Genomic DNA, 18,606 nt, shown 5'->3' on the forward strand with positions numbered 1-18,606 from the left:
GAGTGCTCTCAACTCCAGCTCACACACTGTACACACAGGGGTGCTCTCAACACCACATCAGTCACATGCTGTACACACAGGAGTGCTCTCAACACCACCTCACACACTGTACACACAGGAGTGCTCTCAACACAACCTCACACACTGTACACATGGGTGCTCTCAATACCACCACACACACTGTACACACAGGAGTGCTCTCAACACAACCTCACACACTGTACACACAGGAGTGCTCTCAACTCCACCTGACACACTGTACACACAGGGGTGCTCTCAACACCACATCAGTCACACACTCTATACACAGGGGTGCTCTCAACACCTCACACACTACACACAGGAGTGCACTCAACACCACATCTGTCACACACTGTATACACAGGGGTGCTCTTGACACATCAGTCACACACTATACACAGGGGTGCTCTCAACACCACATCTGTCACACGCTGTACACACAGGAGTGCTCTCAACTCCAGCTCACACACTATACACACAGGGGTGCTCTCAACACATCAGTCACATGCTGTACACACAGGAGTGCTCTCAACACCACCTCACACACTGTATACACAGGGGTGCTCTCAACACCACCTCACACACTGTACACACAGGGGTGCTCTCAATTCCACCTCACACACTGTATACACAGGGTTGCTCTCAACACCACCTCACACACTGTATACACAGGGTTGCTCTCAACACCACCTGACAAACTGTATACACAGGAGTGCTCTCAACACCACCTGACACACTACACACAGGATAGCTCTCAACTCCACCTGACACACTGTACACACAGGGGTGCTCTCAACACCACCTCACACACTGTACACACAGGAGTGCTCTCAACTCCACCTCACACACTGTATACACAGGAGTGCTCTCAACACCACCTCACACACTGTACACACAGGGGTGCTCTCAACACCACCTCACAACTACACACAGGAGTGCTCTCAACACCACCTCACACACTGTACACACAGGAGTGCTCTCAACACCACCTCACACACTACACACATGGTTGCTCTCAACTCCACCTCACACACTGTACACACAGGGGTGCTCTTAACACCACATCAGTCACACACTGTATTCTTGTGGGTGTGACACTGTATGCTCATGCTGGCCTGTTTGTTTAAGGTGTGCTCCACCAACTGAATGAGAGTCGGAGTCAGCTGGAAGAGCTATGGGCGGCAAGGAAAATGAAACTGGACTTGTGTCTTCAGCTGCGAGTGTTCGAGAGGGATGCACTTGAGGTATGGCAGCCAAAGCTACTGAAGGATTGGGGACTAAATACATTATACCATTTTGCTTTCTCTTATTGTTAATGTGCTCTTAACTTCCTGATAGTTTCTGCAATTATTAGCACAACTCTGTGTGGATAGTCTTTAAGCAAGATCTTTTGATCAGAGTGTTTCTTCTGCAGGTGTCATCACAGCTGGAGTTGTGGTCTGAGGAGCTTCAGCACATGGAGATGGTGACCGACGGCAGCAAGGCAGAGCAGCTGCTACAGATGCACAGCGATAGTGTCCTGCATATGCAGAACTGCACCTTCGAGGTTCTGCAGCGAGGACAGGAGCTCTGCCAGGTTAGAGGACTGGAGATAAACCATCACAGCCATCATTATTCACATGAAATGTCACGTATATTGATTCTAGTTATGATCTTCTGAGAATGCTATTAGGATACTAAATAAAGAATAAGATACTAAATAAAGAATAAGAATAACTAAATAAAGTGAGTCATAAAATATAACATATTGTTAATGTGCACATTTATCCATGATATCATTCTTCTCCCTTTCAGATTCTCTGTGATCACAATTAGAGATTTCAAGACATGTGCATGTGTAATTCACCTGTTTATGTTTTAAAGGTTAATGATTCACTGTCTGTTGTTTAGTTGACAGAGAGTTCGGGTGTGCAGCTTATGTCAGACTCCCAGTATGATGCTCAGACCCGCATCCAAGTATTGCTTGAGTACCTGCATGAGAGAGAGATGGACCTTGAGACTTTGGCTGAACAGAAGCGCATCCGACTCGAGCAGTGTGTCCTCCTTCGCAACTTCGAGATTGAAGCTAGACAGGTAAGTCTTCAGCCTAACAAAGGTTTTGAAATGGCGGTGAAAACTTTCCCTTGCTTCATGTTTCAGCTGAATTTTTTATGTTGATAAATAAGTAAGTGGTGTTCAACTATAGTCACAGTTTCCCACATTTTTCTTATTTGACTCAGGACATCTAAATAAAGTAACTGAATTGGCACAACATCATGGGATGGTGTTAAGGCTGTGACTTGGCAGGAAGTGTTATGCTAGATGTGACAAATAGTCAGTCACTGAAAAGAAGTTGTAAAGAATCCCTCGTTTATTTTAGTTTCGGTTCTTTTATACTTTAGAGCTTAGATGAGTCGAGGATTCTTGAAGAGAGAAGGAGATGAGTATAGTGAGTGAGTGAGTGAGTTTAGTTTTACGCCACTTTTAGCAAAATTCCAACAATATCATGGCAGGGGACACCAGAAATCGGCTTCACACATTGTACCCATTTGGGGAATCGAACCAAGGTCTTCGGCATGACGAGCAAACACTAGGCTACCCCACCGACCCGGATGAGTACATACTAGAGCTGAGAAGATAGAGTAGATTATAGGCTGAGAAGGGTATGAATACAGCCAGATAGAGTAGATTATAGGCTGAGAAGGGTATGAATACAGCCAGATAGAGTAGAGTATAGGCTGATTAGGGTATGAATACAGCCAGATAGAGTAGAGTATAGGCTGAGAAGGGTATGAATACAGCCAGATAGAGTAGAGTATAGGCTGAGAAGGGTATGAATACAGCCAGATAGAGTAGAGTATAGGCTGAGAAGGGAATGAATACAGCCAGATAGAGTAGAGTATAGGCTGAGAAGGGTATGAATACAGCCAGATAGAGTAGAGTATAGGCTGAGAAGGGAATGAATACAGCCAGATAGAGTAGAGTATAGGCTGAGAAGGGTATGAATACAGCCAGATAGAGTAGAGTATAGGCTGAGAAGGGAATGAATACAGCCAGATAGAGTAGAGTATAGGCTGAGAAGGGTATGAATACAGCCAGATAGAGAGTAGAGTATAGGCTGAGAAGGGTATGAATACAGCCAGATAGAGTAGAGTATAGGCTGAGAAGGGGTATGAATACAGCCAGATAGAGTAGAGTATAGGCTGAGAAGGGTATGAATACAGCCAGATAGAGTAGAGTATAGGCTGAGAGAAGGGTATGAATACAGCCAGATAGAGAGTAGAGTATAGGCTGAGAAGGGTATGAATACAGCCAGATAGAGAGAGTATAGGCTGAGAAGGGTATGAATACAGCCAGATAGAGTAGAGTATAGGCTGAGAGGGAATGAATACAGCCAGACCAGAGTAGAGTATAGGCTGAGAAGGGTATGAATACAGCCAGATAGAGTAGAGTATAGGCTGAGAAGGGTATGAATACAGCCAGATAGAGTAGAGTATAGGCTGAAGGGTATGAATACAGCCAGATAGAGAGTAGAGTATAGGCTGAGAAGGGATATGAATACAGCCAGATAGAGTAGAGTATAGGCTGAGAAGGGAATGAATACAGCCAGATAGAGTAGAGTATAGGCTGAGAAGGGTATGAATACAGCCAGATAGAGTAGAGTATAGGCTGAGAAGGGTATGAATACAGCCAGATAGAGTAGAGTATAGGCTGAGAAGGGGTATGAATACAGCCAGATAGAGTGAGAAGTATAGGCTGAGATAAGGAGTATGAATACAGCCAGATAGAGTAGAGTATAGGCTGAGAAGGGAATGAATACAGCCAGATAGAGTAGAGTATAGGCTGAGAAAGGGTATGAATACAGCCAGATAGAGTAGAGTATAGGCTGAGAAGGGTATGAATACAGCCAGATAGAGTAGAGTATAGGCTGAGAGAAGGGTATGAATACAGCCAGATAGAGTAGAGTATAGGCTGAGAAGGGTATGAATACAGCCAGATAGAGTAGAGTATAGGCTGAGAAGGGAATGAATACAGCCAGATAGAGTAGAGTTTAGGCTGAGAAGGGAATGAATACAGCCAGATAGAGTAGAGTATAGGCTGAGAAGGGTATGAATACAGCCAGATAGAGTAGAGTATAGGCTGAGAAGGGAATGAGAATGGAATGGCAGTAAATGTATTGTCAAATTATCCATAGTGGCAAAATGCTGTTATGTATGATAACTTGTTTATTGTATTATGATCCAACATATCGGTAAAGATCCTAGTGTCAAGCCAACTGCGAATAGAGCAGATTGCAGGAGGGAGATTAAAGGCAAGTGTAGGGTATTGAGAAATGGGGGAACTATTATTCACTGAACCTAAATGTTAAACATTGGTGAAAAATGGCAAGTTTGGTGTGACAGGCTATGTCCAGACGTTGGTTTACGTAGCTGTATTTATGACCAAAAGTGGGTATATGAGATTATATCAATTACAAGAAGTGGGCAAAATTTGTGAATGTCATTTCAGAACAGTTGCATATGCTCTTCTTGTTCTTCATGTTCTTCAGGTACATGGAATCAGCTGGGGGCAAGTGTATTGAAATTATCATGGTGCAGTTGTTTTCTCTAAATAGCCTGTTAAGTTTGTGTATGTTGACATTAGCATCAGCGGCATGTCTGTGTCTCAGGTGATCTGCTGGGTGAGGAATGGCGAGTCCATGCTGACAGCCAGCTTCATGTGCCCAAACTCCCTGCTGGAGGCGGAGCAGCTCAAGAAGGAGCATGAACAGTTCATGATGGCCATCGAGGTGAGACACACACCATTCTTTACAGTGCTCTTCTGTCGCAGTCACAGAAAACATGTTCTTCACATACTTCCATTTCTGATATCTCCCTTTGGTTGTTTGTATAGGAAACATACACTGTTTACTTTATTCGCAGCTTTGTGCATCCATCTTGTAATATTGTGTCCCACCTCAGCGTGGTACGGGTCACCCACAAGGCGGAGGTTGACATATTGTTTCCTGTTTTGTAGAAAACACACATCAGCGTGGTGCGGGTCACCAAGAAGGCGGAGGTTGACATATTGTTTCCTGTTTTGTAGAAAACACACCTCAGCGTGGTGCGGGTCACCAAGAAGGCGGAGGTTGACATATTGTTTCCTGTTTTGTAGAAAACCCACCTCAGCGTGGTGCGGGTCACCAAGAAGGCGGAGGTTGACATATTGTTTCCCAGAAAACCCACCTCAGCGGAGGTTGAGAATATTGTTGACATATTGTTTCCTGTTTTGTAGAAAACACACATCAGCGTGGTGCAGGTCACCCAGAAGGCGGAGGCCATGATACAAGGGCAACACTACAATTCTGAATTAGTGCGAGCTATTGCTGAAAATGTCACATTGGCATGGCAACAACTTATGTACCATGCAGAAGAGAGGCACAAACTGGTGATGGCATCAATGAACTGGTACAAAACTGCTGAGCAGGTAGGCCAATGTTGATGAGTTAGTTTATGTGTGCGGTCTTTCATTTTTCAAACTGGATTATATTTACATCTTGTTTGCATAAGTTTACATTTGTGTCAAGTCAAACCCAAAATATGAAACTCAAAAATAAGCTACAAGTTCCTGTGTTTGAACAAGAGACAATATGTCTGATCACTTCATCATCCAACAGAATGGTTGACAAGGAAGTCACATTGCAGCCACTCTGTTTCAATGGAGACATATGCCTGCCTCACTGTGTGTAGAGAAGTATGTCATGTTGTCTGTAGGTCTGGTCAGTGCTGGAGTCTTTGGACAGAGATTACAAGCGGGATGAGGACTGGTGTAGTTCTGAGAAGGCGCACATAGCAGACAAGGTGGCCTACCTGGTGCAGCTCATCAACAAGCATAATGAGCAGAAAGAAGCCTTCCTCAAGGTAAGTACAGGTGTCTCAGAGCAATAACAATGTCATTCAGTATTGTAAATATCTCAAACACATCACTGGCAACCGATAACTGATGTTGAGACAAAAAGATCACATGGGAACACAATCAGCTGTTGACATGTGTGATATTTCTGTGTTCCAGGCCTGCACCTTGGCCCGGCGCACGGCTGAGACGTTCCTGAAGTATGTCAACAGAAACCTCCACTTCCTTGGCATGGAGATGAAGTTTCGCAGTCCAGAGGGGCACGTCAAGGGTGAGGATGGCAATACACTCAACACATTTCAGAGCTTGGACATTATGAAAATCAGATTTATGTTCATCTTCTGTCCATGTTGTTCAAGATGTAGTTGTATGTGTTATGGAGTGTACATGATGCTGGCAGTGTGCATGACATATGCAGTGGACATGTCTACATTGTGCCTGAAATGTTTCTCCTGAACAGTGTAGCACACGATGTTGTCTACAGTGGACATGTCTACATTGTGCCTGAAATATTTCTCCTAAACAGTGTAGCACACAGTGTTGTCTACAGTGGACATGTCTACATTGTGCCTGAAATGTAGCACACGAGTTTCTCCTGAACAGTGTAGCACACGATGTTGTCTACAGTGGACATGTCTACATTGTGCCTGAAATATTTCTCCTGAACAGTGTAGCACATGATGTTGTCTACAGTGGACATTGTCTACACATTGTGCCTGAAATATGTTTCTCCTGAACAGTGTAGCCTGAATGTTGTCTACATTGGACATGTCTACATTTATTTCTCCTGAAATGTAGTCTACATTGGACATGATGTTGTCTACAGTGGACATGTGTACATTGTGCCTGAAATGTTTCTCCTGAACAGTGTAGCACACGATGTTGTCTACATTGGACATGTCTACATTGTGCCTGAAATATTTCTCCTGAACAGTGTAGCACACAGTGTTGTCTACAGTGGACATGTGTACATTGTGCCTGAAATATTTCTCCTGAACAGTGTAGCGCATGATGTTGTCTACATTGGACATGTCTACATTGTGCCTGAAATGTAGCACACGGTGTTGTCTACATTGGACATGTCTACATTGTGCCTGAAATGTAGCACACGATGTTGTCTACAGTGGACATGTCTACATTGTGCCTGAAATGTTTCTCCTGAACAGTGTAACATACAGTGTTGTCTACAGTGGACATGTCTACATTGTGCCTGAAATATTTCTCCTAAACAGTGTAGCACACGGTGTTGTCTACATTGGACATGTCTACATTGTGCCTGAAATGTAGCACACGATGTTGTCTACCTTGGACATGTCTACATTGTGCCTGAAATGTTTCTCCTGAACAGTGTAGCACACGATGTTGTCTACATTGGACATGTCTACATTGTGCCTGAAATATTTCTCCTGAACAGTGTAGCACACAGTGTTGTCTACAGTGGACATGTGTACATTGTGCCTGAAATGTTTCTCCTGAACAGTGTAGCACACGATGTTGTCTACATTGGACATGTCTACATTGTGCCTGAAATATTTCTCCTGAACAGTGTAGCACACAGTGTTGTCTACAGTGGACATGTCTACATTGTGCCTGAAATATTTCTCCTAAACAGTGTAGCACACGGTGTTGTCTACATTGGACATGTCTACATTGTGCCTGAAATGTAGCACACGATGTTGTCTACATTGGACATGTCTACATTGTGCCTTAAATGTTTTTCCTGAACAGTGTAGCGCATGATGTTGTCTACATTGGACATGTCTACATTGTGCCTGAAATATTTCTCCTGAACAGTGTAGCACACAGTGTTGTCTACAGTGGACATGTCTACATTGTGCCTGAAATATTTCTCCTAAACAGTGTAGCACACGGTGTTGTCTACATTGGACATGTCTACATTGTGCCTGAAATGTAGCACACGATGTTGTCTACATTGGACATGTCTACATTGTGCCTGAAATATTTCTCCTAAACAGTGTAGCACACAGTGTTGTCTACATTGGACATGTCTACATTGTGCCTGAAATGTAGCACACGATGTTGTCTACATTGGACATGTCTACATTGTGCCTGAAATGTTTCTCCTGAACAGTGTAGCACACAGTGTTGTCTACAGTGGACATGTGTACATTGTGCCTGAAATGTTTCTCCTGAACAGTGTAGCGCATGATGTTGTCTACATTGGACATGTCTACATTGTGCCTGAAATGTAGCACACGATGTTGTCTACAGTGGACATGTCTACATTGTGCCTGAAATGTTTTCCTGAACAGTGTAGCGCATGATGTTGTCTACATTGGACATGTCTACATTGTGCCTGAAATGTAGCACACGATGTTGTCTACATTGGACATGTCTACATTGTGCCTGAAATGTTTCTCCTGAACAGTGTAGCGCATGTTGTTGTTTGTTTGTAGCCACCCTGGACCAGCTGCTTCAGCAGGAGAACGTTGTCATCGAGTTTTGGACGTATAAGAAGAGGAAGCTGGAACAGTGCCAACAGTTTGTGCTGTTTGAGCAGAGCGCCAAGCAGGTAGGGAGGTCTCACACCAACAGTCACTGTAGTACCCAGAACAGTTTGTGCTGTTTGAGCAGAGCGCCAAGCAGGTAGGGAGGTCTCACACCAACAGTCACTGTAGTACCCAGAACAGTTTGTGCTGTTTGAGCAGAGCGCCAAGCAGGTAGGGAGGTCTCTCACACCAACAGTCACTGTAGTACACAGAACAGTTTGTGCTGTTTGAGCAGAGCGCCAAGCAGGTAGGGAGGTCTCACACCAACAGTCACTGTAGTACACAGAACAGTTTGTGCTGTTTGAGCAGAGCGCCAAGCAGGTAGGGAGGTCTCACACCAACAGTCACTGTAGTACACAGAACAGTTTGTGCTGTTTGAGCAGAGCGCCAAGCAGGTAGGGAGGTCTCACACACAACAGTCACTGTTGTGCACAGAACAGTTTGTGCTGTTTGAGCAGAGCGCCAAGCAGGTAGGGAGGTCTCTCACACCAACAGTCACTGTTGTGCACAGAACAGTTTGTGCTGTTTGAGCAGAGAGCCAAGCAGGTAGGGAGGTCTCTCACACCAACAGTCACTGTAGTACCCAGAACAGTTTGTGCTGTTTGAGCAGAGAGCCAAGCAGGTAGGGAGGTCTCACACACCAACAGTCACTGTAGTTCACGGAACAGTTGCTTGATGATGTTGTGTTGTCTGGTTGTCTGATGACGTGATTGTTCCATGCCAGGCCCTGGAATGGATCCACGACTATGGAGAGGCGTACCTCAACTCCCACACCCACCTGGGGGCCAACAAGCAGGAGACAGAAGGGCTGTTGAAGGAACACTATGACTTCCGCAACAGAGCAAAGGTAACTCACTGTAGAACATGACATTTTGCTTTTCCATTTGGAGAGAGTTGGTCTCACGTCTACGAAATTGAGGTTCAGGTGTACAAAGACACACTTGAACATTCATTCATTTTTGTCTAAACTGTGTTCTTAAAATTTGGTAAACGCTGATGGACTACATCTACATTCAAGGGGAAACTGCTAATTTCTTCAGTGGCAATGCCATTTCCACTTTGGATGGACATCCGCCACTTTACCAAGGTTGAGGTCAGGGATTATGGATTGAGCACATGAGATACAAGTTCGAGTCCATGTGGTAATTTGTTTGTCACTTCCTCCCTTGTGAATATCTTGCGGAGAACTTTGTAACTTGTTAGCAAAGTCCTTGGTTGCGTCTTGGTTTCTTTTTGTGAATACAAATTGTCATCATTTGGCCTCCATTATGTAGTCATTGGCTTTGAGGGTAACTACTGCTAATCGTTTCCACGAATGTTCCCCCTACTAAATCAGATAGATCGAGACAAAATGTTGTTCCTCAATTGCCACATGGGCTATTTACCCTATAGTCTATGACTCCTACAGATAGCAATTATGAAGGCAAACTTGCACCAAACAGAGTGTTTGGACTGTATGGACCATGCAGACTATCTGGACACTGTACCACTGCAGGACACAGACTCTGATAAGGATGATTGTTACTGAGCATGTTACTCATATGTGGGAGTTGGTTTGAGTTTCAGATTCACAGAAATGCTTGAGGCCATTTATCACTTCATACCATCAGTCCAATTATATTCAGAAACACCTCCTCTGATTCCCGACTACACATGTCGTTACGCCCTTACAACCTACGCTCAGATTCATCATATGATGGTTTGGTCCAGCTACACCCAGTATATATTAGATCTCTCAGCAGAGCAAGTGAACAGACTAAGGCATGAAGATAAACTGCAGTTGCCTAATTTAAGGCACAAATTTGAACTTACAACTATCCTATTACATCAAAATTACTCCCTACCACCTCCCAAAACATCCATCTCTAACTAAAAGATGCTGGAAAGATGTGCAGCCTTTTGCGCATGGAAGTAGCTGTAGGTTGAAGGTCCTATTGTGGGTACAACTAATTATGTATAGTTGACAATGAATTTGACTTCAGTTGAAAAACTGAAGTTAAGATTTAGTGTGATTACGGCCCCAAGTGCATGATTGATGGAAATGTTGTAACAGAGGTAGTATTCTTAGACTTAGATACAATGATGACTTGTATGATTAGCTTCATTTCTGAATTATAGGAATAGTCATCAACACAAGAACCTGACAAGACATGAACGATTTTACCAGAATGGTTTATGATTTACCTGAATTATTGTAATGATCATGCTTTTTCACCTGCTGTTTTGATGATGTTCCTCAGGAGACAAAGGAGAATGTGAAGCTGCTGCTGCAGCTGGCTGATGGCTTTGTGGCGAAGGGCAACATCCATGCCACCAGTATCATGCAGTGGTGCGCAGCTGTAGACAAGCGATACAAGGATTTCTCATCTCGCATGGAGAAGTACCGGCTACAGCTGGAGAGCAAGCTTGGAGTCACCGAGAAGGAGGTGAGCATTACTGACACACACTCACTGAATAAGCCACAGTGCCATCTTAGTCCTGGGTCCCCTTGCATGAAACAATCTTAGCACTATGATTATTCTAAATCCTTAAGATCATGATCTTAGGCTATGGTTATAATCACCATCCACTTGCACAAAGCGATTGTAGGCTGAGATCATTGTAAGCTACAATTGAAACTTACATCTGGTTTGGACCAATCTTAGGTAGCTAAGATTGTTGTAACCTGTGACAAAATGGCTTACAAGTAAGGGTCTGTTTCACACAAGTCAAGTAACCAGCTTTACGTTCAAAGATTGCTTCTTTTTTTTCTTAAACAACACAGAGAATTCACAACCGGTTGAACGTCAGAAACATCATTATTTGTGGTAGTGAACCACAGTGGTAACCTATTGATTAGTAGTAGTGAACTATCTAGTCGATATATATTCATTCTCACCCAGTTCAATGCTGGAAGTTAGATAATCAAGAAAAGGATGATAACAAAAGGTGTCTGCAAGCACTTAGCAATTGCCTTAACCTTTCCAATAACTCAAGGGCAGCTACTCTTAGTTTTTACACAAGATGGGAGTGGTTCCCCTGCACTTAGTGCAAGTGGGGTAGCATAATTGTGTGGTGATTGTAAAGTTAATTGTAGGGGCCTAAGGCCTTGTGCTTTGCATGTGAGCGCTGTTATTGACGGTCAACTGGGACTTACAACCTCAGCTGTCATTGATGTTTGCCTGATTTTTAATCTATTTGCCTTTCAGCCAGAGCAGACAGAAAAGGAAGACCAGCGTGAGCAGCGGCAGAGTGACGGCTCCATTGAGGAAAAGCTCCAGAAGGGAACACCCAAGGAGCTGACAGAGGAGAAGAGGAAATCTGCCCGCCGCAGAGAGTCAGTACCACATTTACTTAGTTGCATAGAGTCATTGACACATTTATTTAGTTGCAGAGTCAGTGACACATTTATGTTGGTGAAGAGAGTCAGTGACACATTCACATAGTTGCAGAGAGTCAGTGACACATTTACTTAGGTGAAGAGAGTCAGTGACACATATATTTAGTTGCAGAGAGTCAGTGACACATTTACACAGTTGCAGAGAGTCAGTGACACATTCACATAGTTGCAGAGAGTCAGTGACACATTCACATAGTTGCAGAGAGTCAGTGACACATTTACACAGTTGCTTGGTGACATAACTTGGTGGCAGATATGTGTACCCGTAGTTAGTCAGGCTACTGACGTGTCCAGGGATGTCTACAATCAGGATGTGTGGCTACTGACGTGTCCAGGGTTGTCTACAATCAGGATGTGTGGCTACTGATGTGTCCAGGGTTGTCTACAATCAGTATGTGTGGCCACTGATGTGTCCAGGGTTGTCAACAATCAGTATGTGTGGCTACTGATGTGTCCAGGGTTGTCTACAATCAGTATGTGTGGCTACTGACGTGTCCAGGGTTGTCTACAATCAGTATGTGTGGCTACTGACGTGTCCAGGGTTGTCTACAATCAGTATGTGTGGCTACTGACGTGTCCAGGGTTGTCTACAATCAGTATGTGTGGCTACTGATGTGTCCAGGGTTGTCTACAATCAGTATGTGTGGCTACTGATGTGTCCAGGGTTGTCTACAATCAGGATGTGTGGCTACTGATGTGTCCAGGGTTGTCTACAATCAGTATGTGTGGCTACTGACATGTCCAGGGTTGTCTACAATCAGGATGTGTGGCTACTGATGTGTCCAGGGTTGTCTACAATCAGGATGTGTGGCTACTGATGTGTCCAGGGTTGTCTACAATCAGTATGTGTGGCTACTGACGTGTCCAGGGTTGTCTACAATCAGTATGTGTGGCTACTGACGTGTCCAGGGTTGTCTACTATCAGGATGTGCGGTAATAGTGACACTTTCTAGGTTGTTATGCACACGGTTATCAATAGCGATGTTGTCTCTGCAGGTTCATCATGGCAGAGCTGCTGCAGACAGAGAGGACGTACGTTAAAGACCTGGAGACCTGCCTGAAGGTATGTCAGTAGAACTGCAACTGTTTGCCTTAATCGTCTGTATGAGGTAGGACCAATGTGTGCAATAATAGAACTGCAACTGTTTGCCTTAATCGTCTGTATGAGGTAGGACCAATGTGTGCAATAGTAGAACTGCAACTGTTTGCCTTAATCGTCTGTATGAGGTAGGACCAATGTGTGCAATAGTAGAACTGCAACTGTTTGCCTTAATCGTCTGTATGAGGTAGGACCAATGTGTGCAATAATAGAACTGCAACTGTTTGCCTTAATCGTCTGTATGAGGTAGGACCAATGTGTGCAATAATAGAACTGCAACCTTTGCCTTAATCTTCTGTATGAGGTAGGACCAATGTGTGCAATAGTAGAACTGCAACTGTTTGCCTTAATCTTCTGTATGAGGTAGGACCAATGTGTGCAATAATAGAACTGCAGCTGTTTGCCTTAATCGTCTGTATGAGGTGGGACCAATGTGTGCAATAGTAGAACTGCAACTGTTGCCTTAATCGTCTGTATGAGGTAGGACCAATGTGTGCAATAATAGAACTGCAACTGTTTGCCTTAATCTTCTGTATGAGGTAGGACCAATGTGTGCAATAGTAGAACTGCAACTGTTTGCCTTAATCTTCTGTATGAGGTAGGACCAATGTGTGCAATAGTAGAACTGCAACTGTTTGCCTTAATCGTCTGTATGAGGTGGGACCAATGTGTGCAATAGTAGAACTGCAACTGTTTGCCTTAATCGATCTGTATGAGGTAGGACCAATGTGTGCAATAGTAGAACTGCAACTGTTTGCCTTAATCGTCTGTATGAGGTAGGACCAATGTGTGCAATAGTAGAACTGCAACTGTTTGCCTTAATCGTCTGTATGAGGTAGGACCAATCGTCTGTATGAGGTAGGACCAATGTGTGCAATAGTAGAACTGCAACTGTTTGCCTTAATCTTCTGTATGAGGTAGGACCAATGTGTGCAATAGTAGAACTGCAACTGTTTGCCTTAATCGTCTGTATGAGGTAGGACCAATGTGTGCAATAGTAGAACTGCAACTGTTTGCCTTAATCGTCTGTATGAGGTAGGACCAATGTGTGCAATAGTAGAACTGCAACTGTTTGCCTTAATCGTCTGTATGAGGTAGGACCAATGTGTGCAATAGTAGAACTGCAACTGTTTGCCTTAATCGTCTGTATGAGTGTAGGACCAATGTGTGCAATAGTAGAACTGCAACTGTTTGCCTTAATCGTCTGTATGAGGTAGGACCAATGTGTGCAATAGTAGAACTGCAACTGTTTGCCTTAATCGTCCTGTATGAGGTAGGACCAATGTGTGCAATAGTAGAACTGCAACTGTTTTGCCTTAATCGTCTGTATGAGGTAGGACCAATGTGTGCAATAGTAGAACTGCAACTGTTTGCCTTAATCGTCTGTATGAGGTAGGACCAATGTGTGCAATAGTAGAACTGCAACTGTTTGCCTTAATCGTCTGTATGAGGTGGGACCAATGTGTGCAATAGTAGAACTGCAGCTGTTTGCCTTAATCGTCTGTATGAGGTAGGACCAATGTGTGCAATAGTAGAACTGCAACTGTTTGCCTTAATCGTCTGTATGAGGTAGGACCAATGTGTGCAATAGTAGAACTGCAACTGTTTGCCTTAATCTCTGTATGATGAGGTAGGACCAATGTGTGTGCAATAGTAGAACTGCAACTGTTTGCCTTAATCGTCTGTATGAGGTAGGACCAATGTGTGCAATAGTAGAACTGCAACTGTTTGCCTTAATCGTCTGTATGAGGTAGGACCAATGTGTGCAATAGTAGAACTGCAACTGTTTGCCTTAATCGTCTGTATGAGGTAGGACCAATGTGTGCAATAGTAGAACTGCAACTGTTTGCCTTAATCGTCTGTATGAGGTGGGACCAATGTGTGCAATAGTAGAACTGCAACTGTTTGCCTTAATCGTCGTCTGTATGAGGTAGGACCAATGTGTGCAATAGTAGTAGAACTGCAACTGTTTGCCTTAATCTTCTCTATGAGGTAGGACCAATGTGTGCAATAGTAGAACTGCAACTGTTTGCCTTAATCTTCTCTATGAGGTAGGACCAATGTGTGCAATAGTAGAACTGCAACTGTTTGCCTTAATCTTCTCTGTATGAGGTAGGACCAATGTGTGCAATAGTAGAACTGCAACTGTTTGCCTTAATCGTCTGTATGAGGTAGGACCAATGTGTGCAATAGTAGAACTGCAACTGTTTGCCTTAATCGTCTGTATGAGGTAGGACCAATGTGTGCAATAGTAGAACTGCAACTGTTTGCCTTAATCGTCTGTATGAGGTAGGACCAATGTGTGCAATAGTAGAACTGCAACTGTTTGCCTTAATCGTCTGTATGAGGTAGGACCAATGTGTGCAATAGTAGAACTGCAACTGTTTGCCTTAATCTTCTGTATGAGGTAGGACCAATGTGTGCAATAGTAGAACTGCAACTGTTTGCCTTAATCTTCTCTATGAGGTAGGACCAATGTGTGCAATAGTAGAACTGCAACTGTTTGCCTTAATCGTCTGTATGAGGTAGGACCAATGTGTGCAATAGTAGAACTGCAACTGTTTGCCTTAATCGTCTGTATGAGGTAGGACCAATGTGTGCAATAGTAGAACTGCAACTGTTTGCCTTAATCGCCTGTATGAGGGAGGAGGACCAATGTGTGCAATAGTAGAACTGCAACTGTTTGCCTTAATCGTCTGTATGAGGTAGGACCAATGTGTGCAATAGTAGAACTGCAACTGTTTGCCTTAATCGTCTGTATGAGGTAGGACCAATGTGTGCAATAGTAGAACTGCAACTGTTTGCCTTAATGCGTCTGTATGAGGTAGGACCAATGTGTGCAATAGTAGAACTGCAACTGTTTGCCTTAATCGTCTGTATGAGGTAGGACCAATGTGTGCAATAGTAGAACTGCAACTGTTTGCCTTAATCGTCTGTATGAGGTAGGACCAATGTGTGCAATAGTAGAACTGCAACTGTTTGCCTTAATCGTCTGTATGAGGTAGGACCAATGTGTGCAATAGTAGAACTGCAACTGTTTGCCTTAATCGTCTGTATGAGGTAGGACCAATGTGTGCAATAGTAGAACTGCAACTGTTTGCCTTAATCGTCTGTATGAGGTAGGACCAATGTGTGCAATAGTAGAACTGCAACTGTTTGCCTTAATCTTCTGTATGAGGTAGGACCAATGTGTGCAATAGTAGAACTGCAGCTGGTTGCCTTAATCGTCTGTATGAGGTAGGACCAATGTGTGCAATAGTAGAACTGCAACTGTTTGCCTTAATCGTCTGTATGAGGTGGGGACCAATATGTGCAATAGTAGAACTGCAGCTGGTTGCCTTAATCTTCTCTGTATGAGGTAGGACCAATGTGTGCAATAGTAGAACTGCAACTGTTTGCCTTAATCTTCTCTATGAGGTGGGACCAATGTGTGCAATAGTAGAACTGCAACTGTTTGCCTTAATCGTCTGTATGAGGCGGTGGGACCAATGTGTGCAATAGTAGAACTGCAACTGTTTGCCTTAATCGTCTGTATGAGGTAGGACCAATGTGTGCAATAGTAGAACTGCAACTGTTTGCCTTAATCGTCTGTATGAGGTAGGACCAATGTGTGCAATAGTAGAACTGCAACCGTTTGCCTTAATCGTCTGTATGAGGTAGGACCAATGTGTGCAATAGTACAGTAGAACTGCATCTGGTTGCTTTAATCGTCTGTATGAGGTAGGACCAATGTGTGCAATAGTAGAACCGCAACTGTTTGCCTTAATCGTCTGTATGAGGTAGGACCAATGTGTGCAATAGTAGAACTGCAACTGTTTGCCTTAATCGTCTGTATGAGGTGGGACCAACGTGTGCAATAGTAGAACTGCAACTGTTTGCCTTTAATCGTCTGTATGAGGTGGGACCAATGTGTGCAATAGTAGAACTGCAACTGTTTGCCTTAATCGCCTGTATGAGGTAGGACCAGTATGTGTGCAATAGTAGAACTGCAACTGTTTGCCTTAATCGCCTGTATGAGGTAGGACCAATGTGTGCAATAGTAGAACTGCAACTGTTTGCCTTAATCGTCTGTATGAGGTAGGACCAATGTGTGCAATAGTAGAACTGCAACTGTTTGCCTTAATCGTCTGTATGAGGTAGGACCAATGTGTGCAATAGTAGAACTGCAACTGTTTGCCTTAATCTTCTCTATGAGGTAGGACCAATGTGTGCAATATAAGAACTGCAGCTGGTTGCCTTAATCGTCTGTATGAGGTAGGACCAATGTGTGCAATAGTAGAACTGCAACTGTTTGCCTTAATCGTCTGTATGAGGTAGGACCAATATGTGCAATAGTAGAACTGCAGCTGGTTGCCTTAATCTTCTCTATGAGGTAGGACCAATGTGTGCAATAGTAGAACTGCAACTGTTTGCCTTAATCTTCTCTATGAGGTAGGACCAATGTGTGCAATAGTAGAACTGCAACTGTTTGCCTTAATCGTCTGTATGAGGTAGGACCAATGTGTGCAATAGTAGAACTGCAACTGTTTGCCTTAATCGTCTGTATGAGGTAGGACCAATGTGTGCAATAGTAGAACTGCAACTGTTTGCCTTAATCGTCTGTATGAGGTAGGACCAATGTGTGCAATAGTAGAACTGCAACTGTTTGCCTTAATCGTCTGTATGAGGTAGGACCAATGTGTGCAATAGTAGAACTGCAACTGTTTGCCTTAATCGTCTGTATGAGGTAGGACCAATGTGTGCAATAGTAGAACTGCAACTGTTTGCCTTAATCGTCTGTATGAGGTAGGACCAATGTGTGCAATAGTAGAACTGCATCTGGTTGCGTTAATGTTTTGTTTGAGGTAGGACCAATGTGTGCATCAGTAGAACTTCAGCTAGTCTGCTTAATCGTTAGGTAATACCTAATGTAGACCAATGTACAACCCTGTGGGTGTTCCCATTAACAAGGAATAGTAACTAAGAGTACCCAATTCATCCCCAGCATCTATAAGTAATAACTAAATAATTACATGGCTCATTCGGTGTCACCATGCCCAGATGGAAGTGATGTTGGTCATGCCTTCAGTCACAAGTTTGCCAGACCCAGGTAGAGCCACTTCAATATTCCCAAACACTCACACAGTCACAAATGGTACATCTTAACAGAAAGAATGTTATGAATATTTCTCCTGAAGTTTTGACTTGTTGTTCTGTTACCCTGCACTGCCCGCACACTGATGTCCTATGTTTTCTCCTAGTGCTACATGTACGTCATGGACGACCCCAGCAACAACACACCACCAGGGATTCTGGGAAAACAGAAAGTTATATTTGGAAATCTGGATGAAATCTATGAATTCCATAAGAGGTATGTAGACTGATGAATGGAAGAATCTCGAAACCTGCATCTCTTAAATCTGTTGCCCATGACTTTTATCTTCTATATTGGAAAATCTTAAAAAACTGTTGTAATTGTGACAAGATTGCTATGAAATCCTATTCTCTCTCTTGCAGCATATTTTTAAAAGAATTAGAGAAATATGAAACAATTCCAGAAGATGTTGGCCATTGCTTTGTGACGTGGGTGAGTGTTGCATGTTGAAATTATACTAAAGTGGCATCCTGCATTCTGGATGGTCACTAAAGTTTTCGAACCAGAAGCTGATGTTGTGTTCCTTGATGCTTACCTTTAGACACTTATCAGTATTTCAGTCAGTTTAATCCTGACGTACTGCTGCTTAACA

The 18,606-nt window shown here is 43.5% G+C and overlaps 1 protein-coding gene across 1 annotated transcript in view; it reads left to right on the plus strand.

The window, feature by feature from the left end:
- Positions 1-18,606, plus strand: part of LOC124281588 (triple functional domain protein-like) — a 188,311-nt gene that overhangs the window by 15,456 nt on the left and 154,249 nt on the right. The window contains exons 3-16 of the mRNA XM_046717532.1: positions 1,150-1,265; positions 1,436-1,597; positions 1,912-2,094; positions 4,670-4,789; positions 5,275-5,466; positions 5,754-5,900; positions 6,052-6,163; positions 8,310-8,425; positions 9,127-9,249; positions 10,643-10,828; positions 11,591-11,718; positions 12,778-12,844; positions 18,121-18,230; positions 18,377-18,446. Of these exons, the coding sequence (XP_046573488.1) occupies positions 1,212-1,265; positions 1,436-1,597; positions 1,912-2,094; positions 4,670-4,789; positions 5,275-5,466; positions 5,754-5,900; positions 6,052-6,163; positions 8,310-8,425; positions 9,127-9,249; positions 10,643-10,828; positions 11,591-11,718; positions 12,778-12,844; positions 18,121-18,230; positions 18,377-18,446 (1,770 nt within the window). The 5' untranslated portion in view covers positions 1,150-1,211. The remainder of the gene's footprint in view (positions 1-1,149; positions 1,266-1,435; positions 1,598-1,911; positions 2,095-4,669; positions 4,790-5,274; positions 5,467-5,753; positions 5,901-6,051; positions 6,164-8,309; positions 8,426-9,126; positions 9,250-10,642; positions 10,829-11,590; positions 11,719-12,777; positions 12,845-18,120; positions 18,231-18,376; positions 18,447-18,606) is intronic.

Source organism: Haliotis rubra, unplaced genomic scaffold (assembly GCF_003918875.1).
Source record: "Haliotis rubra isolate DU_JTF1 unplaced genomic scaffold, ASM391887v1 Scf285, whole genome shotgun sequence".
In the NCBI taxonomy this organism is placed as follows: Eukaryota; Metazoa; Mollusca; class Gastropoda; order Lepetellida; family Haliotidae; genus Haliotis; species Haliotis rubra.